This window comes from Protopterus annectens, chromosome 8.part0 (genome assembly GCF_019279795.1).
Source record: "Protopterus annectens isolate FY-2018-M chromosome 8.part0, PAN1.0, whole genome shotgun sequence".
NCBI lineage: Eukaryota > Metazoa > Chordata > Ceratodontiformes > Protopteridae > Protopterus > Protopterus annectens.
The window spans coordinates 1138988407-1139013934 of record NC_056741.1 but is presented as its reverse complement, the minus strand read 5'-3'; the positions used below and the strand labels follow the sequence as shown (position 1 = coordinate 1139013934).

Genomic DNA, 25528 nt, shown 5'->3' with positions numbered 1-25528 from the left:
ATTTAACATGTTGCAGCTATATTTTTTTGTCTCCTTTTTTTGTTGTGTGTGTGTGTGTGTGTGTGTGTGTGTGTGTGTGTGTGTGTGTGTGTGTGTGTGTGTGTGTGTGTGTGTGTGTGTGTGTGTGTGTGTGTGTGTGAGGGGGACAGAACCACCCATTTGCTTTCTGTCATGTCTGCTTTTGGGGCAAACATAGTTCATTTTTCACAGGCCAAGCTAATAAATATTTCTCATCAGAAAAACTGTAGCACTGTCCCTTAGGCACAGGGGGAGTGACAAAAACACTCAAAAGGCATAAGCCACTTTTCCCCTGGAAAGCAGAAATACTAATTTGGATAAAGTATCATGCTGTTTTGCTTGTCAGTAGAAATCCAGGGGCCAATAATTAATTCCTACCTTTCATGTATCAGCTAACATTATATCCCCACAACAGTGACTGAATTTTAATAAAAACTTTTTTTTTTAAAGTAAGCATTTCTTGTGTTGTTAATTTAGCTGCAAAAACTCACCACACTGATGAGCTGTGCAAGTGACACCATCAGCTGTACAGTCACCACCTCTGAGCCATTTGCAGCAGGCCGGATCAGCTTATTGTAACGAGATGGATCTAGCAGGTACTCCACCAGCCTCTCTTCAGTGTCTGTTGCCACAGTCCCTGTAAAAGAAAGAGCAAGAACTGGTATAAAATAGGCACATTTTTGCTCACATCACTGAGTACTGCATGCACCCTGAGGTCATTTTAATAGTGACAATTAGAATGTGTTCTGGAGGCATAGTAGTAAATACAGCTGTAGTTAACTATTGGATTCAATCATTTTGAAGGGCAATGCTGGCCAGGACCTTCAGGATCATACAAGTACGCTGCTGGCAATGATACCCTTACTCAAGTTCCCATGGCTGCCCAGGCGATAAAAGATGAAGAGGAAGAAATTTATTAACAGAAGATCCCACTTAAATAACAAGTGTAAATATACTGACTGCTAAAGAACAAGCCATACACTAACAAAATATGTAAAAACAAAGTCCAAGGGAAGCAATAAACATTTTTGGAAAATATACTTCAGAAATATGTTAGTTCTCAGAATGGCTCAAAATAGCTGACAAGTACTTGCCAAAACTGAATTTCCTGACAGAGATCCTGATTTCCATATTTTAAGACAGACAGCCTGGTTTCCTATCATAACAAATTCCTGATAGGTGGCAATCCTATATATGTTTTGAAATTTTGTTCTTTTAAGATCCCATATCTTTTGAAATACAGTCAGCAAAACATAAATAAAAGATTAATTTGTTAATAAGTTACCACTAGCAGAAGTGCTTCTTTTCCTATGCAATCAAAAGCATTGTTCTGCTTAACTTTGCCACTGAAAGCCTCAGTGTATGCAAATGGAAACTAAAGGAATAAAATCAAGGGCATTATCAGCCTGTATACTTAATATTCTGTACTATACTGCCAAACAAATCTAAACCCTTTCATTTTACCTTAAAAGTTTTGTGGGATGTGCTGCAACAATGTGGTTACCCTGGACTGACGCCACATGCCATTTAGTCTCTGTGTTTGAGGAGTGAGAGATGTGCCACTGTTCCATGCATTACATCAAACACAATCAAAGGGGGTGTAGGACCCTTGCAAGGGTGTCTTTTTGTTTTTTCTTCTGTTTGTAATTTTCATAAAGAATATTTATTGTTTGTAGACAATATCCTGTTAGTCTCAAGTGACTGTGATCATTGCCTTTAAATCAGAAGCCATGGTTCTCTTCCTGAAAGAGAGTACACTGCTCACTGAAGGGAAGAACATGCACTTTAGGTGGAGGGGTTAACGCATATTGGGATTCTTGCTCATGAGTGAAGGCAGAGTAAATCAGGAGAATAGCCAGTAGTTTATAGGCACAGTGGCATCAGTACTGAAAGTGCTGTCCTGGAGTATAGTGGTGAAATGTACACTTAGTCAAAGGCAAAGCTTTCACTTTACTGACCAGTCTTTGTCCCCATCCTTACCTATGGTCATGAGCTTTGGATAATGACATCACAAACACAAATGATAGAAATGAGGTTACATGCCAACTAAGCCCATTGTCTGTGATACAAAGACAAGCTTGACAATCCAGGAGGATATCAGAGTGTAGCCACTGCTATGTCATGTTAAGAGAAATCAGTTGAACAGCATCTTCATAGAGAGGTATACCAGATATAGTCTTTTGGAAGGAGACCATAGGGCAGACACAGGGCCTATTTTGCCTGGGACTATGTTTGGATACACAAGATAAGACAGACTGTTGCCAGGGCTACGGAGGTCTGGTCTTTCCATCAAAAAACTCACTACAAAGGGTTTAGAAAATTAATCAATTGCTAAATTAATTAATATAAAGAAAACTATAATGCAGAAATGCTAGTAAAATATTACATTTCAGCGGAAAAAAATGCAGGATACATGAACAAATACATACTAAGTTTATATGAGCAGCACTGATGCACCACATTGTAAGTCAGATGAGTAATATCTATGTAAGAAATGCTATTAATTAGGGCTTCAGATTTGTACAATATCTGACAGGTTAAGGTATATATTCAAACAATCATTTTCTCTGCTGCATGATTTAGACCTGTTTTATCTTAGCCTCCCATCATTTCAAGATATGTTTTCTGATAATGTTGCATAATCAGATCTAGACTGTTTAATGTAGAACACAAGAGAGAATGAGTGTGCTATAAACTCTGCTACATGATCTGCAGCTGCTACTCCCCGCATCAAAGTATAGGGTCTACATTCTCCAGAGACTGAGCAATGGAAAGGAGGCCAGCCTTATGCAGTTGTGAAAGACTTGTGAGAGAGGCCATTATCTGATCATGCACCTTGTAGCTTAAAACATACATCACTGCAAACATGAGTTTTAAAAGAAATTACAATGACTTCAGAGAAAAAAAATAACTTGGTATAACAGCTGTGGGCTATGAGATACACGACTTGAGACTGTTGATCAGGTTTGAATCTAATCAGCCCCAGTTGCATTATGTACGACTTAGTTATTTCAGCTCTTTGTGTCTTTGTATCACATCTGGAAATACATTCCAGTTAATCACAATATTTTGCAAGGTGGCTAATAAAGTGTATTTGTGCATAAGACACTTCATTAATGCAGACATTTGAGGAGAGGTCATTGTAACAGTAAATCATAATATGTAAGTTCACCGACCGTATATAGGTTCATAGGTTCATAGGTTTATACTAGGCTATCTGCCCTAAGGCATTTATAAGCCTAGCCCAAAGTTTTGTGGCTTACGCCACCCCTTATATGAAAAAATACTGTGCCCATTAGTTTGTTGTGCCTCTGTCCAGCAGTGACACAGAGATGATTCCCGGGGTAAACCTACGATCTCCCATCCACAGGTCAAGATTTCTCTTGAACAGAGCCAGCGAGGTACTCTGCCTCACATGGACCGGGATTTTATTCCACAGCATAGGGAGTCTCTGAGTGATAAATCTATCCCTCCAGCACGTCCTATTTATATCCGTGCTAAGGTTTAAGTCGCTTGCTCTAGTGGTTTTGGTGGATTTGGATTTTTTGAGGTGGAGCATGTCCACTAATTCCGGGTTGGACATGGCCTTGTATGTCAGGCACATGTCGCCTCTGAGCAGACGGTATGCGACTGAATAGAGCTGGAGTTTCTTCAATCTGGCAGCATATGACAGATTTTGGAGTCCCTTTATCCTTTTGGTGAGGAACTTTTGGGGTCTCTCCAATTGCTGCAGATGTCGGGTGAGATACATCCCGAATGGGGCATTGTACTCGATCATTGGTCTGATAAGTGAAGAGTACAGGGGAAGAATGACCTCACTAGATCTGGATGTGAATTCCTTCATGATCAGGTGGGCAATGTAGAAGGTCTTTCTAACCACTTTAGCAACGTGAGTGTCAAAAGAAAGGCCACTGTCAACCTGGGTCCCCAGGTCCCTGATAACCTCTTCTATGCTTAGTGGATTGCCACCTATATGGTAGCTTGGGGTTACCTTGTTTTTCCCGAAGGGTATGACTATACATTTTTTGGCGTTTAACTTCAGGCCATGGCTCTGGCACCAGCTATCTGTTTCCATGAGTCCCTTCTGAAGGATGTCCGTGTCCGATGCACTTTCCACTATGGCGCCCAGTTTGCAGTCGTCTGCAAACTTTGTCAGCCAAAGTCCTCCCATGTTGGCCTGTACTTCTGAGAAGTAGATGCTGAACAATAGGGGGCCAAGGACCGAGCCCTGTGGGACACCACTTGTGACTGGCTTGGAGTCTGACATAGCGCCAGCAACTCTAACCCTGTGGGTTCTGTCCTTAAGCCAGTTTGGAACCCATCTTGTGACATATGGGTTTACATTTAAGCTGGTAAGTTTTTCTACAATACCCGAGTGGGGTATTGTGTTGAAAGCCTTTGCAAGGTCAAGGTAGGCTGTATGGACTGCCTTTCCCTTATCAATGGCCTTGGTGGCTGTTTCAAAGAAGTCGACCAAGTTCAAAAGGCATGATCTGCCCTTGACGAAGCCAAACTGGGTTGGGTCCAATGTCTGCAAGTCCCCTATATCTTTGTTTATGAGCTCCATTATGATCCTCTCCATAGCTTTGCAGACTAGACTTGTTAAGCTTATGGGGCGGTAATTACCGGGATCCGTAGAGGCACCGCCTTTGTGGAGTGGGACCACAGTTGTCGTACGCCACTCCTTGGGCACGTATCCTGTGGTAAGGCTGAGATTAAACAGCTGCCTTATATGCGGGTTTAATTCCTCATTTAGCTCGTGTAGCACACAGCCGGGGACACCATCCGGTCCCATTGATGCTGTGTTTTTAGCTTTAGAGAGAGCAGCTTTCACCTGCGCATTTGAGATGTCTGGGAGGCTACACTCCGCTGGGATAGTTATCTCTCCTTTAGGGGGGAAGAGGGGGGTGAAGTTTGCACTGAACCTGTCTGCCAGTATGTTGGCAATGTCTGTGGGTTCAGTGATTTTTGTATCATTTTGGACTAATTCTGAGCATATCTGGGAGTTTCCACCCAGGTTCCTAACATAGCTGAAAAAGGCCTTATGATTGTCCTTTGAATCCATGGCAATTTTTCTCTCAAAATTGGCCTTAGTTGATTTTATGAGTGCTCATATTTTTTACTAATAATGATCGGGGTGACTTCCCTTTTATGGATTTTGTTCTATCATGTAATAGCTTTCTCCTCTTATTGTAAAGTTTGTTAATGGCTGGGGTCCACCAGACTGGACGTTTGCCCTTTGTGGAAAGAGTCTTGGTTTTATTTGGGATTGCCTGATCCATGCAGTCCTGGAGGTGTTCATAGAAGGCATTTGTAAGGGCTTCCGCAGCTTGGGTTGTAGTTTCCACTGGCTCAGGGGCCTTGAAGGATACCACACCAGTCTTGAGTAGTGTGAAGTTTGCTTTAGAGAAGTTCTTCACTGTGGTCTTTTTTGTTTGGGGTGGGGGCAGGATGTGGATTTCCAGTGAGATTAGTTTATGATCAGATCTCACCAATGAGGGATATACTTCCGGTGTGGAGCATTTTGTCCCCATGTTTGTGATAATGAGATCCAGTATATTTTCTCCTCTCGTGGGAACAGTGACTAGCTGTTCCATGGCATTTGAATTTATGAACTCCAGGAACAGTTGGGCTAGAAAGTTAGGGCTTGAGTAATGTTCCCAGTCTATATTCGGGTAGTTGAAGTCACCCAATATGATGGTGTTTGGAGATACATTTATACCCTCCAGTGTCTTCAGGAAGGCTGTGTGGGGTTCCTGAGTTTGAGAGGGTGGCCTGTAGCATGCTACAATTTGTAGAGCAGTTTTGCCTATGGTTAGTTGCACCTGGATGGTTTCCGAAGCTTAGATGCGTTGCCACCAACCTGGAGGTGTGGGTATCCTTTATGAATATGGATACACCCCCTCCTTTTGTGGTGTGGTCTGGGTTTTGGGGCCGGAACGCATGATATGAGGTAAAACCTAATAGTGCCGGGGTGCTCTCAGGAGCCTTGAACCAGGTTTCAGTTACAGCACAGACATCGATGTTCTCCATACTGAGAAAGGCCTCGAGTGCGTGCATTTTGAGATTTAGACTTCTGGCATTGAGCAGCATTACCCTCAGTTTCTTCTTTCTGACCAACTGTGCTCATATCATTATGAAACACCTGTTGGCCTTACACCATCATACTATAAAACCTTAGTTTCTGTGTGAAATGCTCGTATATAGGCAAGGTTTCTAGGAGTCTTCTTTTCGTAAAGTCCTCTCTAGCCACATAGGGAAACCATGTCTACAGTAAGTTATTGTCCTTAATACAAAATAATTATTATAATAATACATTTAACTGTGTGGTAAAATAATAAAGTAGTTATAGTGAAATAACATAAAATAGTCTTAAATGGATGGCAGGAGGTAGCTTTAGTGTTAAACTGACCTTTCTTCGAAGATGTACTGATAAGTATCTTATCAAAACAGTGTAAGAAAATTCCCTGTGTGGAAGATTTTCAGTCCATATATCTATAGTTAATCACTGTATATTATTCAGATCAGACAACATTAATATACAGTGATTAACTAGAGATATATGGACTGAAAATCTTCCAGACAGAGAAGTTTCTTACAATATTTTGTTTTGGGACCCAATACACTTGTTTAGTGGGTTGTTTTGAGAGTTCGGGGATACCACGGAGATTACTTTTTTTTTATAAGTATCTTATCCATACCTGCACTATTTTGTTCAGGAAGTATCACTGAAACATTAAATTATAACATATGGGTAGGTAGATTGCCAAATAATGTTTTAGCATATCCATGAAAACCAGACATTTGCAAAAACTCCTGTAGCACAGCCAAACCAAAACTGTACTATTGCTGGAATGTGCTTCCAAATTGTAGTGTGCTGTGAAGGTGTATACAGTAGTCTACGTGGTAATTTCTATCAGTTTTGTGCAGAAACATTTCTGTAATATTCTGCAGATGTAACTGCTGCCCTAGTAGAATGTGCCCTCATTATGCCTTTTTGTGATTTATTATACTTGTCATAGCAAAAGTTAACAAAATAAACCCAACACCATTAAGACAGAGTCTACTTATGGAATGATAGGTCTTTTGAATGAGAGATAAAGCTGATCAGTTTTTCTAAATTAATTACTTCTTCCAGTATAACATCAGGGTTGCCTCTAAATTGAGTGGAAACAAACTCTGTGCACCCTCCTTCTAGTAATTTGGATAGAAGGCTAACAGTTACACAGACTGGGTGAGAAAAACTGCAAACATAACCTGTGAGATGAAAGATTAGTTAGTCTTGTATGATACTGTCATTATGGAAAAGCAAGTAAGGTGGTTTATACATGAGAGGTTCTAATGTATGAGATCCTTCTAGATAAAATGGCAATTAGAAAAAAGTTATTTCATAACAAATATTTAACTCTGTTGTATCTGCCGGGTCAAATAGAGGTACAGTATTTTTTTTTCCAGCATAAAGAACAAATCACAAAAAGGAGCAATATACGTTCTTGATGACTTTAAGCGACAAATTTTCCTAAGTACTTGTGGTCTTAGCTACATTTTCTCTCTTCGGTATGAATACCACCTTGGGTCTCCCCTGAAAAGAAGTCATTCGCCTCATGGAATGAACCTGGTCAATAAAGTGAAAATAAATAAAAGCCTTGGAAAATGCTGCTTTGTAGTCTGTTGAAAAACTGGTAGACAGGCAGATACTGCTGAGAGAAAAACTTTGATGTGTACATCACATTAGAATCAAATAAATGATTTAAATAGTCTAATAGCAGTAGGATGGGACAATAAAAAGACTCCAGAACTTGTAATGTAGTCCAGGAAACAAATAGGATTTTCTTCTATTAGGTTTCTGTGCATTCTTCAAAATCTTTAAAATTCAGAGGAAAAAGGAACTGCTAGGAAACAAAATGTTGCCCTTCATGCTGACAAATTCAGAGGTTTGAAACTGGCATTTAATACCTAAGGACTCATATAGAGGTACAGGCAACGGTGAAGCAGTGGTCAAGCTTTAATGCAGAGAAAATGATGAATCTCTTGGTCCAGAGGGACCTATTAGAATTAGACCGGTGACGTCTTGTTTTTGCCTTGATGAGCATTTTCTGAATCGGATGAAATGGAGGGATGACATAAAGTAGGGTCTAAGATCATCTGAAATAGAAAGTGTCTATCTTTCATATAATTCTGTAAGGAATAAGAGAGCAATATGCTTTGTCCCCTTCTCTCTGACATGTAGAAAACAGGCCCAGTTCTGGGGGGACTTATTATCTGTATGACATCCTGAACTATGTGTGAATCAAGATAAGATCAAGTGCCATACTTATTTTTCTGGTTTGGGTAAATACTAATTGGTTTTGTAAATCTGGAACGCCAGCTGCTGGAAGATACAGGATGAACTGTAATGTTCTCGTCCAGATTTAAATTTTCTCTTTGCACAGCGTAAGTGTCTGGCTCTATGATATTGCTTGTCTTGATCTGGAAATGTCATGGACGAAAACTGCCTTGAAAGGCTGTCATGGCCCAGTCAATTGTGTCTTTCAGTTGGATGAGAACAGATCCTTCCTGTTGAGATCAGCTGCCCTACACCAGAAAGCTGCTGAAGTTGTCTTCCCAACCATAATCTGAAAAAGTTGTTCTTAGAGACTGGATTTTAGATGGGAACGGTAATGTCATTCTATGAGATAAGTTTGTCATATCCGTCCACCACAGAAATTCCTTCTTTATGTATTGATGAATAGGAATCATCTTGCCCATGGATTCAAGGATTAATTCCATACATTTCTGAGATGCTACAGTAGCTTCCGCATGTGAGGTCTTGTGAGAGGGACTAGCAGATAAAGACATATATCTAAAGCCCATAGAAACTGTTTTGCTGTGATGGCCTCTTGTTGAGAGAATTCTGTTAGGACTGTTTGACTCCCATTTTGCTTGTCCTGAGCGGGGAAAACATTCATCAGCACTGAATTTATTATAGGTTCATAGGTTCATAGGTTCATACTAGGCTATCTGCCCGAGGGCATTTACAAGCCTAGCCCATCGTTTTGTGGCTTACGCCATCCCTTTAGTATGGGGAACTATACCCATTATTTTGCTGTGCCTCTGTCGAGCAGTGACACTGAGGTAATCCCTGGGGTATATCTGCGATCTCCCATCCATTGGTCAAGATTTCTCTTGAACAAGGCCAGCGAGGTGCTCTGCCTCACATGTACCGGGATTTTGTTCCACAGCATAGAGAGTCTGTGGGTGATGAATCTATCCCTCCAGCACGTCCTATTAATAGCCGTGTTGAGGTTTAAGTATCCCGCCCTTGTGGCTCTGACGGATCTAGATTTTTTGAGGTGAAGCATATTCATCAAATCTGGGTTTGACATGGCCTTGTATGTTAGGCAAAGGTCACCTCTGAGCAGCGACTGAATAGAGCTGGAGTTCTTTCAGTCGGGCAGCATAGGATAGATTTTTGAGACCCTTTATCCTTTTGGTGAGGAACTTTTGTGGCCTCTCCAGCTGCTGCAAGTGTCGGGTCAGATACATTCCGAATGGGGCATTGTACTCAATCATTGGTCTGATGAGTGATGAGTAAAGGGAGACTATAACCTCCCTTGATCTAGATGAGAATCCCTTCATGATAAGGTGGGCAATGTAGAAGGTCTTCCTAACTACTTTAGCTACATGGGTGTCGAATGACAGACTACTATCAACCTGGGTCCCCAGGTCCCTGATAACTTCTTCTGTGCTCAGTGGATTGCCACCTATTTGGTAGCTAGGGGTAACCTTGTTTTTCCCGAAGGGTATGACTATGCATTTTTGGCATTTAACTTTAGGCGTGGCTCTGGCACCAGTTATCCGTTTCTGTGAGACCCTTCTGAAGGATATCTGTGTCAGATGTGTTTTCTACTATGGCCAGTTTGCAGTCATCTGCAAACTTTGTCAGCCATAACCCTCCTGTGTTTGCTTGTACTGGAAAAGTAGATGCCAAACAAGAGTGGGCCCAGGACTGAGCCCTGTGGGACACCACTTGTGACAGGCTTTGAATCTGACATGGCGCCAGCAACTCTGACCATGTGGGTTCTGTCACTCAGCCAGTTTGCAACCCATCTTGTGATGTATGGGTTAACATTTAAGCTGATGAGTTTTTCAATGATACCCGAGTGGGGTATTGTATCGAAGGCCTTAGCCAGATCGAGGTAGGCTGTATGGACTGCCTTTCCTCATCAATGGCTTTGGTAACTGTTTGAAAAAGTCAACCAAGTTTAAAAGGCATGATCTGCCTTTGACAAAGCCAAACTGGGTTGGATCCAAAGTCTGCAAATTCCTATGTCTTTATTTATGAGGTCCATTATGATCTTCTCCATGGCTTTGCAGATAAGGCTTGTCAAGCTAATGGGCGGTAATTTCCAGGGTCGGTGGAGGCACCGCCTTTGTGAAGTGGGACCACAGTTGCAGTGCGCCACTCCGTGAGTATGCATCCAGAGGTAAGACTTTGATTAAACAGCTGTCCTAGCTGTGGGTTTAATTCCTCATTGAGTTCATGGAGCACACAGCCGGGGACACCATCAGGTCCCATGGATGCTGTGTTTTTGCTTTGGAGAGAGCAGTTCTCACTTGGGCGCTGGAGATGTTTGGGGGCTGCAATCGTTTGGTATAGATATCTCTCCTTTGGGGGAAGTTTGCACTGAACCTGTCAGCCAGTATGTTGGCAATGTCTGTAGGATCAGTAATCTTCACATCATTTTGAACTAGTTCTGAGCATATCTGGGAGTTTCCTCCTAGGTTTCTAACATAGCTAAAGAAGGCCTTATGATTGTCTTTTGAGTCTTTAGCTATTTTTCTCTATACATAGAGAGAGCCAGAGAAGACAGTTTTTGTAACTTACTGTTAGCACCAGAGATCAAATCAGTATAAATGTCTGTTCTGTATGTTTAATCTTTTTTTCTTGGACACTATCAAGCAAGCATCCGATTAGGGATAGGTTCATAGGTTCATAGATATATACTAGGCTAACGAACACCAAGGCCTTTATAATCCTACCCATACAACCCAACCAAGTTGTGTCCCCATATACCTTAAGTGTCTGTTATGAGGGGTATGTTAATTTGGAGATAGCTAAGGAATTTGGGGGGGGGGTTACATTAGGTAATACTATACTTACTGTCTGCCTCTGACCATTACAGACATGACAGCTAGACCAGGGATGAAATTATGATTTCCCATCCAATGATCAAGGTTACATTTGAATACTGTCAAGGATAAACTCTGCTTCACATGGATGGGCAGCCTAGTCTATAGACTAGGGATCTGTTGGGACACATACTGGTCTCACCAGCATGTCTATTTCTGTTGCAGGCAAAGTTTAAATGCTTGGCTCTATTGTATCTACTGCTGTTCATTTTGCAGATGTGCAAAAGATCCATCAGGGCTGGTTCTGATGATGCATTATATGCCAGGCATAGATTGCCTCTCAGTAACCTGTAGGAGACCGAGTATAGAGACAGGGTCTTAAGGCAATACCCCTGGATACTCCTAGTGATAATCTCTGTGAGTGTTCCAACTGTTGCAAATACCTGGTCAGGTACATGTTGAAGGGGTTATTGTACTCAATGATGGGTCTGATAAGGGCCAAGTAAAGTGGTACTGTATCTTCCTGGACCTGTATACCATACCCTTGGCAGTACTCTCCCATGTTGGTGAGGGATTGACTAGGCTATAAATGGCCCACAAGGGCAGTTAGCCTAGTATGAACTTATGAACCTATGTGAGTACTAGGTCCAGTATGTATGAACCTCTGGTTGGAGTGCGTACTATCTTGTCCATGGTATTTGTGTTAATAAAGTCTAGGAAATGTTCTGCCTGTGTGTTTGAGGCAGTGTATGTTTCCCATTCTATAGAAGGTTAGTTATAGTCCCCCATGAAGAGGGTATTTGGTTGGATGGTGAGGGTATTTGGTTGGATGGTGAGTGTCTCCAGTAGGTCAAGGTACAAGTTATGAGATTCTTGGGGTATAGATGGTGATCTACATTCAGTTAGGATATGGTAAGGGACTTTATCTATGGTGACTTGCACCTGGATGAACTTCAGGGCATCATCCTTTTTAACAAATCTGGAGGTATATTTGTTTCTGATGCAGATTGAGACACCTCTACATTTAGACCCTGACTGTGCTGCTGTTGGTCTAAATGAGTGGAAGGCACTGTAGTCTTGTACTGCTAGAATGCTTTCTGTGACCTTAAACTAAGTCTTGGTAACAGCACAGATTTCTATATTCTCCAACATGAGGAGAACTTGTAGGGTGTGGAGTTTCTTGTTGAGGCTTATAGCATTCAGCAGCAACACCTTAAGGTTGCTTTGAGTTTTTTTGCTATTTAGGAAGGTTTGCCATTTTTGGCACTGCCTAAAAAAGGCTTTAAAGGGGTGGATAAAGTTTTAGCCAACATTCAAAAACCTAGGGGAAGAGAGGTGCAAACCATCCTTGGCAAAACAATATAGTCTGTTAACCATGTCATTCCTTGCTGACAGATATTGAATCCCCCTGGAATGACACCAGGAAAAGAAGCCAATTGTTAAAATCAATCATTTTTTGTTCATACTGTAGCATCATCCTTGGTGAAGGTAGAACGCTGCACAATGCGAAGTACATACCTGTTTGTGACACATATTCAGAGAGATCCATAATGTCTCCTTTCATACAGTCCAGTGAGGTACATCTTAGGTCATTTACGCCCACATGGATTATGACAGAATCATATTTGTACCTGTGGTGCAATGACTTGAGTGAATGCATGATATTTCGGATCCTGGTTCAAGACAAGCAGCTAACAGTTATCTTCTTCTTGTCTAGGCTGGTGATTAGGGCATCTTTAAGTCATACAGTGGAATCCCCTGTGACAAGAATCTTGGTAAAGTCTTTGTTTGCCTTATGGGCTTTGATTTTGGTGGATCATTGGGTGTAGACTTCTGTGTGGTGTTTGTTGTTGCTTTTGGTGTGTGCTTTAGAGACTGCTGAGGATAGGCATTATTTGTAGGCTTAGGAGGTTTTTGAGGTTTGGTAAGGTTTCATTTAATTTGCTCTATGCGTGTGGTGAACAGTATATGTGGAGGATGTAGTGTGTGTGTGTGTGTGTGTGTGTGTGTGTGTGTGTGTGTGTGTGTGTGTTCTTGACAACCTTATTTGTAAGATTTTTGTCTCCAAGAAAGTTATGTATGTACATCTCTCACATACTGTGTTAGTTTATTTAAGGATTAAATGGTTGTCTGAGAACATGAGACAATTGCTACATTATCCCAGCATGCCCATATCTACTAGGTTGGCTACAAAGACATTTGGAAATTGCATATCCATGTTGTCCAGATCTGTATTAGGGTGGTCTATTATGATTTAAGGACTAGGTTTTACAGAGGACTGCTGGGATGGTTTCAAGAGTTAAGGGCAGATGTTAGATAGTGCTACAATATGGTATTAGTGGTGTTTGACGTGCAATCTAGCTGCTCTAAGCTTAACTCTGCACAATGCTTCACTATGTTACAGGTTACAGTACTAATATAGTTTTATAGGTAAATGTTACTGTCCAAGTGTTTGCTTCAGTACAGGGTACTGCAAACCACCGTTGCAGGAGAAACTCTTTAAACTCTCAGGCAAGGTCACCAAACTTTGCTGAGCTCTGTGGACATGAGCACAGAGCCACATGAACATGCCAAATTTACAGCAAACAGGAAAAAAAGCTGAATACTGACTACTGTGCCTCTGGCCTATAAACAAATATACTTTGAGCTCACTTGGAGTGCTTCCCAGCTCAGAGAGACCAGGCAAACACCTTCTTCCATAAGATAGATGATCCTGGACTTCCTAATGTAAAAGTATAGCAAAAAGGACTCTCAAGATGCTTGCTTGAAGTGTGCAAACACTGCAGATAAACATTTGCATAATACTTTGGGGCTGTGTGATGTGCAAAGGGCAGAGTTTTAAACTTATACTTTGCTACTTGGAATCTCAGATCATTTTCTGTGTGAGTGTCTCACTGGAATGTAAAGATGGGCATTCTCCATTTCCAAGGCTGCCATATAAAAGTTTAGTTATATAAAAGGAAGGAGCCTGCAGGTCACCATCCTCAAATATTTCACATTTATGATCGTGTTCCAATTTGATAACGCTAGGATATGTTTTGACTCTTGTCCTGTTTTGGAACTATAAACAGTCTGGGGTAAAAGCCCTGGCCCTTTTGATCAAAAAGTAATATAAGAAGTGCGTATTTTATCAATAACTATAAATCTTGTACTTTGTCTGGAAGGGTCCGTGGAACAAGCTGCATTTGTGATGGCTAAACCATTTCTCTTGTTTGTAAGATCCATTTGTCTGTAGTTGTCTTTTTTCCACACCTGCATTTGTCTTTGTTAGAGTAATTTATAAAGAATACAGGCAGGCTAAAGGAGTCTGAGTAGCTATTTTAGGCACATATAATGAGTTAGTACACAAATACATTCTATCCTTGTGAAATAAAACTCTGCTGGTGGAAGTAATGAACATAAAAAAAGAGTTTTTAGGATACATACGTCAGGCCTACAGTAACAGTTGCTGTGAATGGAGGAACAGTCAACTTCTCAAAACCAAAGTATAAATTTCCAAGGCGGAACAGACTCCTTTATATATCAAGTAAGGAATGTGCCTCAAAGAAATGACTTCAATTCTTCAAGGAAGCTAGTGACAAAGAGTCACAACCTTCATGGAAAATGGAAGCTACTACAAGATGTACCTTAACACAAAAATAACTTAAACTAGTGTCAAATGCCAGTGAAAGGTAGTTTAAAAGTGCAGGCACTTGAATCACTTTGAAAGTAGACCAAATAGCAGAATTTGCCCACTGACATCTGTACATTTTCCAGTACTGGGCCTTTGGGCAGAAGTCAGGTTTTATCCCATGTATGGGTCTCCTCAAATTATCTATGGTATGATCTCAGTTATTCTGTTTAAGGGTAATATATAATTACTGATCATGGGATGGGGAAGGCCAATCTATAAACAAATGGGATAAGTTATTTTGAGCACAAAAAGTGAAATTGGCTAAGCTTCAAAAATGCCCTGCAAGGTCAGCTAGCCTCGCACTTGCCCATGAACCTATGAACCTGTGATTACCCTCTCTGGGTAAGAGGGGTCCCTGGCCATTAGTTCAGCTGGAGTAACCATGTGATTAGATAGAGGGAGTGAAATTCTGGGTAAGGCCTGTTGGACAAGTGAGTCAAGAGGGTTCTGAAGGGAATCAGTTGTAGTGACTTTTCCAGAAGATGATGCCTAGACAGAGGGAAGCCAAACCTGTCAACGTCAATATGGGACTATGAGAATGACCTTATACTTGCTCAGCTTGACCTTCTGTATTCATTTCAGAATAAGGGAAAATGGGGGAAATACAGTAATCCTGGGGCCACTTGTGCATGACAGCATTCTTAACAAGCAGTTGCATTTGGCATTGGTCAGGGATGCAAAAGGGTCACAGAATGGTCTCCCGACTGACAAAAGATCTTCCATACTACTGACTAGCTGAGGGACTACAGGCGGCATCAGTAAACAGCAAGTGAGCTTGTCTAAAAGGAATTGAGTTCCTCAGGATTGTGACTAGCTACCAGAAGGCAGGTTGTCAACACAGCCCATTCCCATACCCCCACTGCTTTTCAGCAAAGCCGGTAAGAATTCATCCACTAAATCACTCCTATGCTGTCTATGTGGTTGGCAGTAGAGTCTTGAGACAGGGAATCCTTAAATCTTGTAATGTAGGAACTGCCCCTATCTGTAACACACTAAAGACTGACCTCTAATTCTGACTGTACTCCTTGATCTGTCCTTGACGATGCCTCCTCCAATCCATGAACATAGGTATCCATGGCAACAGCCTCTACTAAGGTGCAGACTGGGAAGGTACTGCACAAAGCCAGGTTTGGTATGTGAGTCCACCATATTAAGCGTGGCTGTCTTGGATACCTTTACTTGCTGATCTGGTGCCTTTCTAAATATTTCTAAGTTGGGCAAGAAAAAGAAAAAAACTGACTATATTAAACTAGAAATATCAGTAAATAGCACATCGTACAGGGGTGATTATGGATAAAATCCAATGTTCTAAAAAAGTAGGTGGACTTGCCTGACAAAATCATGAACATTTATGTGCAGTGCAACTACTATACTGAGAAAAAGAGAAGGTTAAACACTGGACAGTTTGTATTTCATTTAAAGGTTTTAGCCAGACTTCTTAACTATAACCACAAGGTTGCAGCTTCATTCAGAAGATTTTCTGTTATTGTTTACATCTTCTATTCTTTCTCTAGTGTTTATTCCCTCCTTTGGTGTCTGCTTCTTTCTGAGCCCATTTTATTCACATGACCAAAAGCACTGACAATTTCCCTTGATAAGATAACATCTTACTTCCATCAGGTTTTTGCTCCTAGCAGTGACTTGTTTTCATAGTAGTTGATTAGTTTACTAGTGTTATGATACTCTTCTGGCATTTGCCGGGTAATCCCATACCACTATTGAAAGGCTAGTTGTTCAAACTCAACAGTTGATTGGGTACTGAGTAAACCATAGCCCTACTCATGTTTAAAGATATTGGAACTCATCTTTAAAAAAAAAACTTGACACATTTATATGAGTGTATTTACTAAATAAGAAACATTTTATGCCTTTTGAGGCTTTTCATTGCACCAAAGTGCTCATGCAGATGATTATTTCCTGCTCTAAGCCTTAGAATAAAAAACTTGGTTTAATGGTCTTCTTGAGTTACCCTACATGATAATTTTATACAAAGATGTGTGTGTGTGTGTGTGTGTGTGTGTGTGTGTATGTGCATAAGTATACACACACACACACACACACACACACACACATATATATATATATATATATATATATATATATATATATATAAATGGGTTTATATGAATTCATAAATTTTTTTGAAAACTTGAAATTCATATGATGGAGACCATATGATCGAGTTTCCAAACTGTCAGAAAAAAATCTGTTTTTGCAGGGGGCAAGCCCCCCTGCACCCCCCCATGTGAAGGGGTGTGTGTGCCCTCCCTCTACAGATTATACATATACTGACCCAGAGGTCGCACTACAGGGGGGGAAACAGTAAATTCCCCAATCACCACTGTACCACAATATACAGACAACTGCTTCAAAGTGGAATTTACCCTTTACCCCACTGTAGTGCAATCACAGAATTGGTATATAAAATATCCCCTCCTCTTTAACATTTTCACCAACACCCTGTATACATCTACACAACAGGCCACCCTAATACAATACACAGATGATTCACTCTCATTTGCATATCTGACAACATGGTACACCTCCAAAACATTACTCAGGAAGGTTTAACAGCCACTGAAACATGACTCTGTAACTCATGACTCACTTTCAATCCTAAAAAGCCCAAATTACTAACTTTTTTCTGCAAATCCCTCTCCCACTGAAAAAAACAAAATTTAAAGTCCTCTCTCTTGATAAGACAACCACTGGAGTCACTTCTCATAGCAAATTATTAGGGTTAATAGTGGATCACAATCTTACATTTGACCTGCATATATAAAACTGCATAAGAAAAACTAGGGTTTCTTTACAGAGCCAAAACTTTCTCATGGACACAATTAAAACTACACCTACCACTACTTATCTCCTCCCCACACTTAGATATGGTGCTCCCATCCTTACAAACCTCCAAGCTTCACAAAAATCAAAACCTGAACAGTGCTATAACAAAGTTGCTAAATTTGCAGCAAATAGCCCTTTCAGAACCCACCACTGTATAGAACTAAAGGGCATAAATTGGTTTGAACTACCTTATCAACTAACATATACATAGCTTCTTACCACCTATAAAATTATCCAACATCCATCTGCCTGTCCAGCACTAAAAACATTCTACACAACTATGTTCCTAGTCAGTCATTGCAATCCAGTGACCAAAAATTCCTGACTGTCTACAAACCTATCAAATCTGATGGGTATTGTCTGTACTCGTACAAGGTTGCTAAGGCCTGGAACTCCTTACCTGTATCCCTCAAGTCAATATCCTCCCTCCCATCTTTCAAATCCACTCTGAAAGACTTCCTAGCTAAAATCTGTCTCTGTTCTTTTTCAAAACCAGGATAAACTATATCTGTAAATGTGAACAAATCCCATTTCATTGCTTATACCTCCTTACTCTCCCTACTTCACTTACTTCCTTACTTCTATCAACTTCTCTTCCTTGCCTTTCTCTCTAAATGTACCATTAGCCTGTTTTCCCTCACTTCTTATTTCAATTAGTGTTTGTATTAGACTAACTTAATTTCTCAAAAACTGTCTAAAATTTGTCTAAATATAACATTCGTCTTCTTTTGGCTGCTCCCATTAGGGATCACCACAGCAGATCATCTATTTCCATTTCTTCCTGTCCTCTGCAGTTTGCTCTGTTACACCAACCATCTGCATGGCCTCTCTCACCACATCCATAAACCTTATCTAAGGCCTTCCTCTTTTCCTGTTACCTGGCAGCTTCATCATTAGCATCTTTTTCCCAATATACTCTGCATCCCTCCTCAGCACATGTCCAAACCAACATAATCTTACCTCTCTGACTTTGTCTCCAAACCTTCTAACCTGGGCTGACCCTCTAATATACTTAGTCCTAATCCTGTCCACCCTCGTCACACCCAGTGCAAATATTAACATCTTTAACTCTGCCACACCCAGCTCTGACTCCTGCCTTTTTGTCAATGCCACTGTCTCAAACCCATATAACATAGCTGGTCTCACTACCCTCTTGTAGACCTTCCCTTTCACTCTTACTGGTACTAGTCTGTCACAAATCACTCCTGACACTCTTCTCCACCCAATCCATCCTGCCTATACTCTCTTCTTCACCTCTCTTCCACACTCATAATTACTCTGAACTGTTGATCCCAAGTATTTAAACTCATCCACCTTCACCACCTCTACTCCCTGCATCCTCACCATTCCTCTAACCTCCCTCTCATTCACACACATATATTCTGTCTTAGTCCTGCTGACCTTCATTCCTTTTCTCTCTAGAGCATATCTCCACCTCTCCAGGGTCTCCTCCACCTGTTCTCTACTCTCACTACAGATCACAATGTCATCTGCAAACATCATAGTCCACGGAGACTCCTGTCTGATCATGTCTGTCAACCTGTCCATCACCATTGCAAATAAGAAAGGGCTTAGAGGCGATCCTTGATGTAATCCCACCTCCACCTTAAACGCATCCATCACTCCCACCACAGACCTTACCGCTGTCACACTACCCTCGTACATATCCTGTACCACTCTTACATACTTCTCTGACACTCACGACTTCCTCATGCAATACCACAACTCCTCTCTAGGCACCCTGTCATATGCTTTCTCTAAGTCCACAAAGACACAATGCAACTCCTTCTGACCTTCTCTGTACTTCTTCATCAACACTCTCAGAGCAAACATCGCATCTGTAGTGCTCTTTCCTGGCATGAAACCATAGTGCTGATCACTAATCATCACCTCTCTTCTTAACATAGCTTCCACTACACTTTCCCATAACTTCATGCTGTGACTGATTAATTTAATCCCTCTGTAGTTACTAAAACTCTGCACATCACCCTTATTCTTAAAAATCGGTATCAAAACACTTTTTCTCCATTCCTGAGACATCCTCTTACTTTCCAAGATTTCATTAAACACTCTAGTTAAAAACTCCACTGCCATTTCACTTAAACACCTCCATGCTTCCACAGGTATGTCATCTGGACCAACAGCCTTTCCATTCTTCATCCTCTTCATAGCTATCCTTACTTCCTCCTTGCTAATCCACTGCACTTCATGATTCACTATCTGCACATAATCCAACCTTCTCTCCCTCTCATTCTCTTCATTCATCAGCCTCTCAAAGTACTCTTTCCATCTGCTCAACACACTCTCCTCGCTTGTGAGTATGTTTCTCTCATTATCCTTTATCACCCTTACCTGCTGCACATCTTTACTAGCTCGGTCCCTCTGTCTAGCCAATTGGTACAGGTCCTTTTCTCCCGCCTTAGTGTCCAACCTTTCATACAACTCTTCATACCCCTTATCCTTAGCTTTTGCCACCTCTCTCTTTGCCATGCACCTCATCTCCTTACACTCCTGTCTACATTCGTCATCTCTCTGACAATCTCACTTCTTCTTCGCCAACTTCTTTCTCTGTATATTCTTCTGTACTTCCTCATTCCACCACCAGGTCTTCTTGTCCTCCTTCCTCTTTCCAGATGTCACACCAAGCAGCTTTCTAGCCATCTCCCTTACTAGCTCTGCTGTAGTTACCCAGCCATTCGGTAACTCTTCACTGCCACCTAGTACCTGTCTTAACTCTTCCCTGAACTCCACCTCACAATTACCCTTTTTCAGTTTCCACCATTTGATCCTTGGTGCTGCCATCACACTCCTCTTCCTCTTCTTGATCACCAGTGTCATCCTACAAACCACCATCCTATGCTGCCTAACTACACTTTCCCCTGCCACCATTTTACATTCACCAATCTCCTTCAGACTGGCCTTTGTACATAAAATTTAATCCACCTGTGTGCATCTCCCTCCACTCTTGATTGTCACCCTATGCTCCTCCCTCTTGTTAAAATACGTATTTACCATAGCCATATCCATCCTTTTCACAAAATCCACTACTATCTGACCTTCTGCATTCCTTTGCTTAACACCATACCTACCCATCACTTCCTCACCCCCTCTGTTCCCTTCATCAACATGCCCATTAAAGGCTGCTCCAATCACCACTCTCTCACCCTTGGGTACAGTCATCACCACTTCATCCATCTCACTCCAAAATTTTTCTTTCTCATCCATCGCACACCCAACTTGTGGAGCATATGCACTAACAACATTCATCATTACACCATCAATTTCCAGCTTCATAAACATCACTCTGTCTGACACTCTTTTCACCTCCAAAACACTCTTAGCATACTGTTTCTTTAGGATAACCCCTACCCCATTTCTCCTCCCATTCACACCATGATAAAACAATTTGAACCCGCCTCCGATACATCTAGCCTTGCTCCCCTTCCATCTGGTCTCTTGCACACACAATATACCAACCTTCCTTCTGTCCATCATATCAGCTAGCTGTCTCCCTATACCAGTCATACTGCCAACATTCAAAGTTCTGAACCTCACTATCATAGTCCTAGCCTTTACCTGCCTTTGGGCATGCCTTCCCCCTCTTCTCGTCCTTCGGCCAACAATAGCCCAATTTCTTCCAGCACCCTGTTGGCCAACAGTACTGGTGGCGGTCGTTGTTAACCCGGGCCTCGACCGATCCGGTATGTATATCTGTACTGTTGTCCACATGTATGAGTTGGCAAAATTTTACACTGGATGCCCTTCCTGACGCAACCCTCCTCATTTATCCGGTCTTGGGGCCGGCACAAAGAAATGCACTGGCTTGTGCATCCCCAGTATAACATTATTGTCATATAACTTATATAAATTCTTAGCTAATGTTTTTATATTATGTTTAATTTGTTATAATTATTTAAACTATAGATGTTTTTGTTTTATTTTTGAAGACTGGAAAATTATTGTTCTTAAAATGTTTTGTAATTGGAGGTTTTCTCCCTGGGCCTCCACTGAAAATGGGCTTCTATCCAGTTGGAATTTCCTAGTAATCAAATGCCAATAAATAAATCTTTTGCAGGGGGTTGTTTTTTCTTCTATTTCCAGTTTTCAGAAATTTGAGCATATGGTCTCGACCATATGAATTTTGAATTACCGAAAACTTGATGAAGTCATATAAACCCACATATGATGACGCCAGTGGGAGAAAAAAACGGTTTGCTGAATTTTGTTCTGGCCGTAGTGCTACAGTTACTGATTCTTGTTTCCATTTGGATTTATTAAACTTTGGACTAGCTATGGCTTTTACGGGCTCTTATTTGTGGATTTACGTTTGAATTTACTTGTGCCTTATTTATGCCTGGCGTATGTCCGAGTGGGGATTTCTCAACTCATCTGATGTCTGGAGTGCTAGAGCTGTTTTTTTGGTAATATTGAATCTTTTCCATGCACCATTTTTGGTCATGCACCAGCTAGTGATTGAAGGGTGTATCTATATCTATCTATATACATACAAATATATATATATATATATATATATATATATATATATATATATATGTATGTGTGTGTGTGTGTGTATAAATATATATATATATATATATATATATATATATATATATATATATATATAGATAGATATAAACACAACATACACATAAAAGGTGTATGTGCGTTTCCATGCAAGTAGGCAGCATATGCAAGAAGGCTAATTTTTCTACTCTTCTTACAGGTTCATAAAGAAACATTGACAGGATCTATCTTATAAAAATTGCATAAATTGTATCAATCCAGTCTTTGCAATGGTGACTTACACAACCTGTCCGATTTCTTAGGGCAGGACATTTGCATCAGAACACTGACTATTTGCTTAAATGTTTGAGTATCTTTAGAGAAACCAAGGATGTTCTTCATAAAGATCACTGCTGCAGTAACCTTAGCTATACAGGTTATATCCTTCTAAGAATATAACAGCTGGCCAGCTTCCAAAACTTCAGAGCTCCTTCCATGTGCCCAAACCATTAGTCATCTCTAGCTGAAATGGATAAAGAGAGGTCTGGGCATCAAGCCATTCAAATGTATGTTGTTAAAGGGATACAAGCACTGTTACAGTGACCCTCACCTAAGAATACCTACAACGCTCAAGTGTTCTAAACATTAATTCACAGAAATCCATAGAATGAGCAGTCTTTGTAAAATGTTGCTTTCTTATATGAAGCTAAATATTTGTTTTTAAATAAAGTAATATTCCTATAAGGAGTGCTCATTCTGTGAATTTTGTGAATATTCCAGCTAACACTCACATGTTTCACCTTTAAACAATTCTCCATTCACTTGCATGTTTCAGTTTTAATCAATGTATTTATTTATTTATTTACATAAGTTAACTGGATAAGTGAAGTGGTCTACTGACTCTTTTCAGCCATGACCTGGGCTCAAAGGAGTGTTGACAAACCTTTTACAGAACTGCAATGTGTAACTATAGAAACTTACAAAACAAATAGAGCAATATAGGTATGAAGCAATAAATTAGCAAAGACATGCATTTTAAGGTTAATAAAAGGAATCAAACATGGCTCAGTGAATAAGGAGCTGAACAGTGATGAAATAGTTACATATACTATTTACAACTGTGTATTTAAGCATCAAATAACATAGAGCTTACTTAATGTACAGTGTTACAGAACGTGTTATTTATAACAGGCAAGCTGCCTTTATGAGCCATTTTAAGCCTAGCCACTTTCCCTTCCAAAGGTGAGAATCAAACCTTGTACCTTGTGTCTTTGACATAAGCACCTGAACCATTATACCAACCCCCACTCTAAGACTACTTTTCTGTTAGCCATTGACATGAAAGCAAATATACTTAGCCTTCCCTTGAAGATTTTATTTTCATAAAGCTTTGAGAACTCCCATTTCTTGATAGTTTGTGACTTCAATTGCTAAGTGCTTTCCGAATTATTTTTCTTATGGTTTACAGTAGGAATGTATGCAGTTGAAATTGAAATACTAACCAGTGTAAATCGATTGACAGTAAACACCATAAACACAAGCACAAAATCTATGATGCAAAATTGCTGAAAATCTACAATAGCCCAACCGACAGACTTGAACTGCCAAAAGAGAGATGCTCACAATAAAACCAATAGAAATAAACATTACTTGTGAGGGAAGTTGCACCCCATAAAGCATTTAGATATTATAATAAAACCCAGTGCCACTGTAACCTGGAGGGAAGGGACCGCCACTAGCATGCAGCCTGAAAATCCCCAATAAAGTAAAGTTAAATAAAAACTTGATCACATATTAGGAAACATAACATATTGCCCATTGCAGCTAAGAATACAAACCCATGGAATAATAGAACCTGCCATGACACAATGTGGCTGAATACAATTAAATGGCCCAAATACCCAGTTTGTACCTCAAATTATTCAGTTATGAATACTCCGCCTAGTTAAAAGTGCTCCTTCACTCAACATCTTCATAAATTTGTATAATTCTGTGACTATGTATATGGAATAAGGAACTTAAAATGAGACACATTTCTTAAATGGAATCAATTACATTTTGATATTCCTTTTAATTATGTAGTGTGAAATGTTTTTAAAGGTATTTTAGAAACAGGTGAACAGATTATTTGGGTCAGATTAAGACTGGAACCACACAGGATTCACCAGATCTCCTAATCTATTTTATATAATCCCTCAGTTATGGTCAAAAGGGAGGGGTAATCGATCCACAGTTACTCAAATATGGCACTAATCGGGTTCCATTAGTTCCTGACTAAGATGTGTTAAGAACGCAACTCTACAGGCTTTACCTTAACTCTAGCCTAAAGTCAGTATTTTCTTCCACTACCCTGCCATACGTGCAATGGTGAAAGAGCAGATTGTGTGCACTATCATACGTGTCCTTTCCTATCAGCATGCATATCATCAACATGCCTTGTATCAGCTGACTGTCAGTAGTACTGTGACTTCAACTAATCCTTTCCCAAAAAAAGAGAGATGATTTTTAGCTGCTCTATTTTTCTTGTCAGACATTCATTTTATTTGCTCAAATCTGTTCCTGAACCAGAGTCATTGATGGTATGGCATGGCCCCTTCCTCTGAGCCATGAAACATCCTTCCTAAGGTGCATCTGTCACAGAAGCCTTGTTTAAATGGAATGGATGAAATTAACCAGACATTGTTGGACAATTAATAGTTCCACTGCACAGGATAAGCAACTACTTTGCTAGTGGACTTGGAGTAGTGGATTTCCTCAAAAAATGAAACAAATGTTTATTGGCTAAACTGCTGAATACCTTAATATGAATAACAATCACTTCCTAGACAAATTCAACTCAACTGTAACTTACTTTTTGACAGACTACATGGATGACTGTAAGTCACAGATGACTTCAAAGCCCTAGCAAATTAATAGTATGTAGATAGAATTTATAGTGCGCATCTCTAAGGCTTAAAGGGATTCAGGGACTTGACCTATAACAAGTGTAAATGGCAGAAAACAATCTTCACAGTACAAACTTAAATACATAATGAAATGGAGATCATACTATGCATAAAGATCCCAGTGCATCAGTGTACTGAGACAACGTGTTACATACTGAGAGGTGTCCATGTAAACTGGCTATGCACCATGCACAGTAACACAGGGCTCACTAGAGATGTATTCCTGATTTTTATTTTATTTAACATTTGTTTACCAGGAAAGTCCAACTTGGAACAAATGTAACTGCTTAATGCTTTTCAGGGTGAATGGAGGCACCTAATCTAGTTAAACATCCTAGTAAAACCTACACTGCATGCGACAAGTTGGGGAAATCAAACACCGACCTACTAGGTATGGTTTGCTCATACTTGATTACTTTGACCACCAAGC

The 25528-nt window shown here is 40.4% G+C and overlaps 1 protein-coding gene across 3 annotated transcripts in view; it reads right to left on the bottom strand.

Annotated features, from left to right (window-relative positions):
• The window catches only part of CHRNB2 (cholinergic receptor nicotinic beta 2 subunit), a 975665-nt gene that overhangs the window by 286440 nt on the left and 663697 nt on the right, over window positions 1–25528 (bottom strand). For all 3 annotated transcript variants that reach the window (XM_044080649.1, XM_044080651.1, XM_044080650.1), the window contains exon 3: window positions 510–655. In XM_044080649.1, coding sequence (XP_043936584.1) covers window positions 510–655 — 146 coding nt within the window. The remainder of the gene's footprint in view (window positions 1–509; window positions 656–25528) is intronic.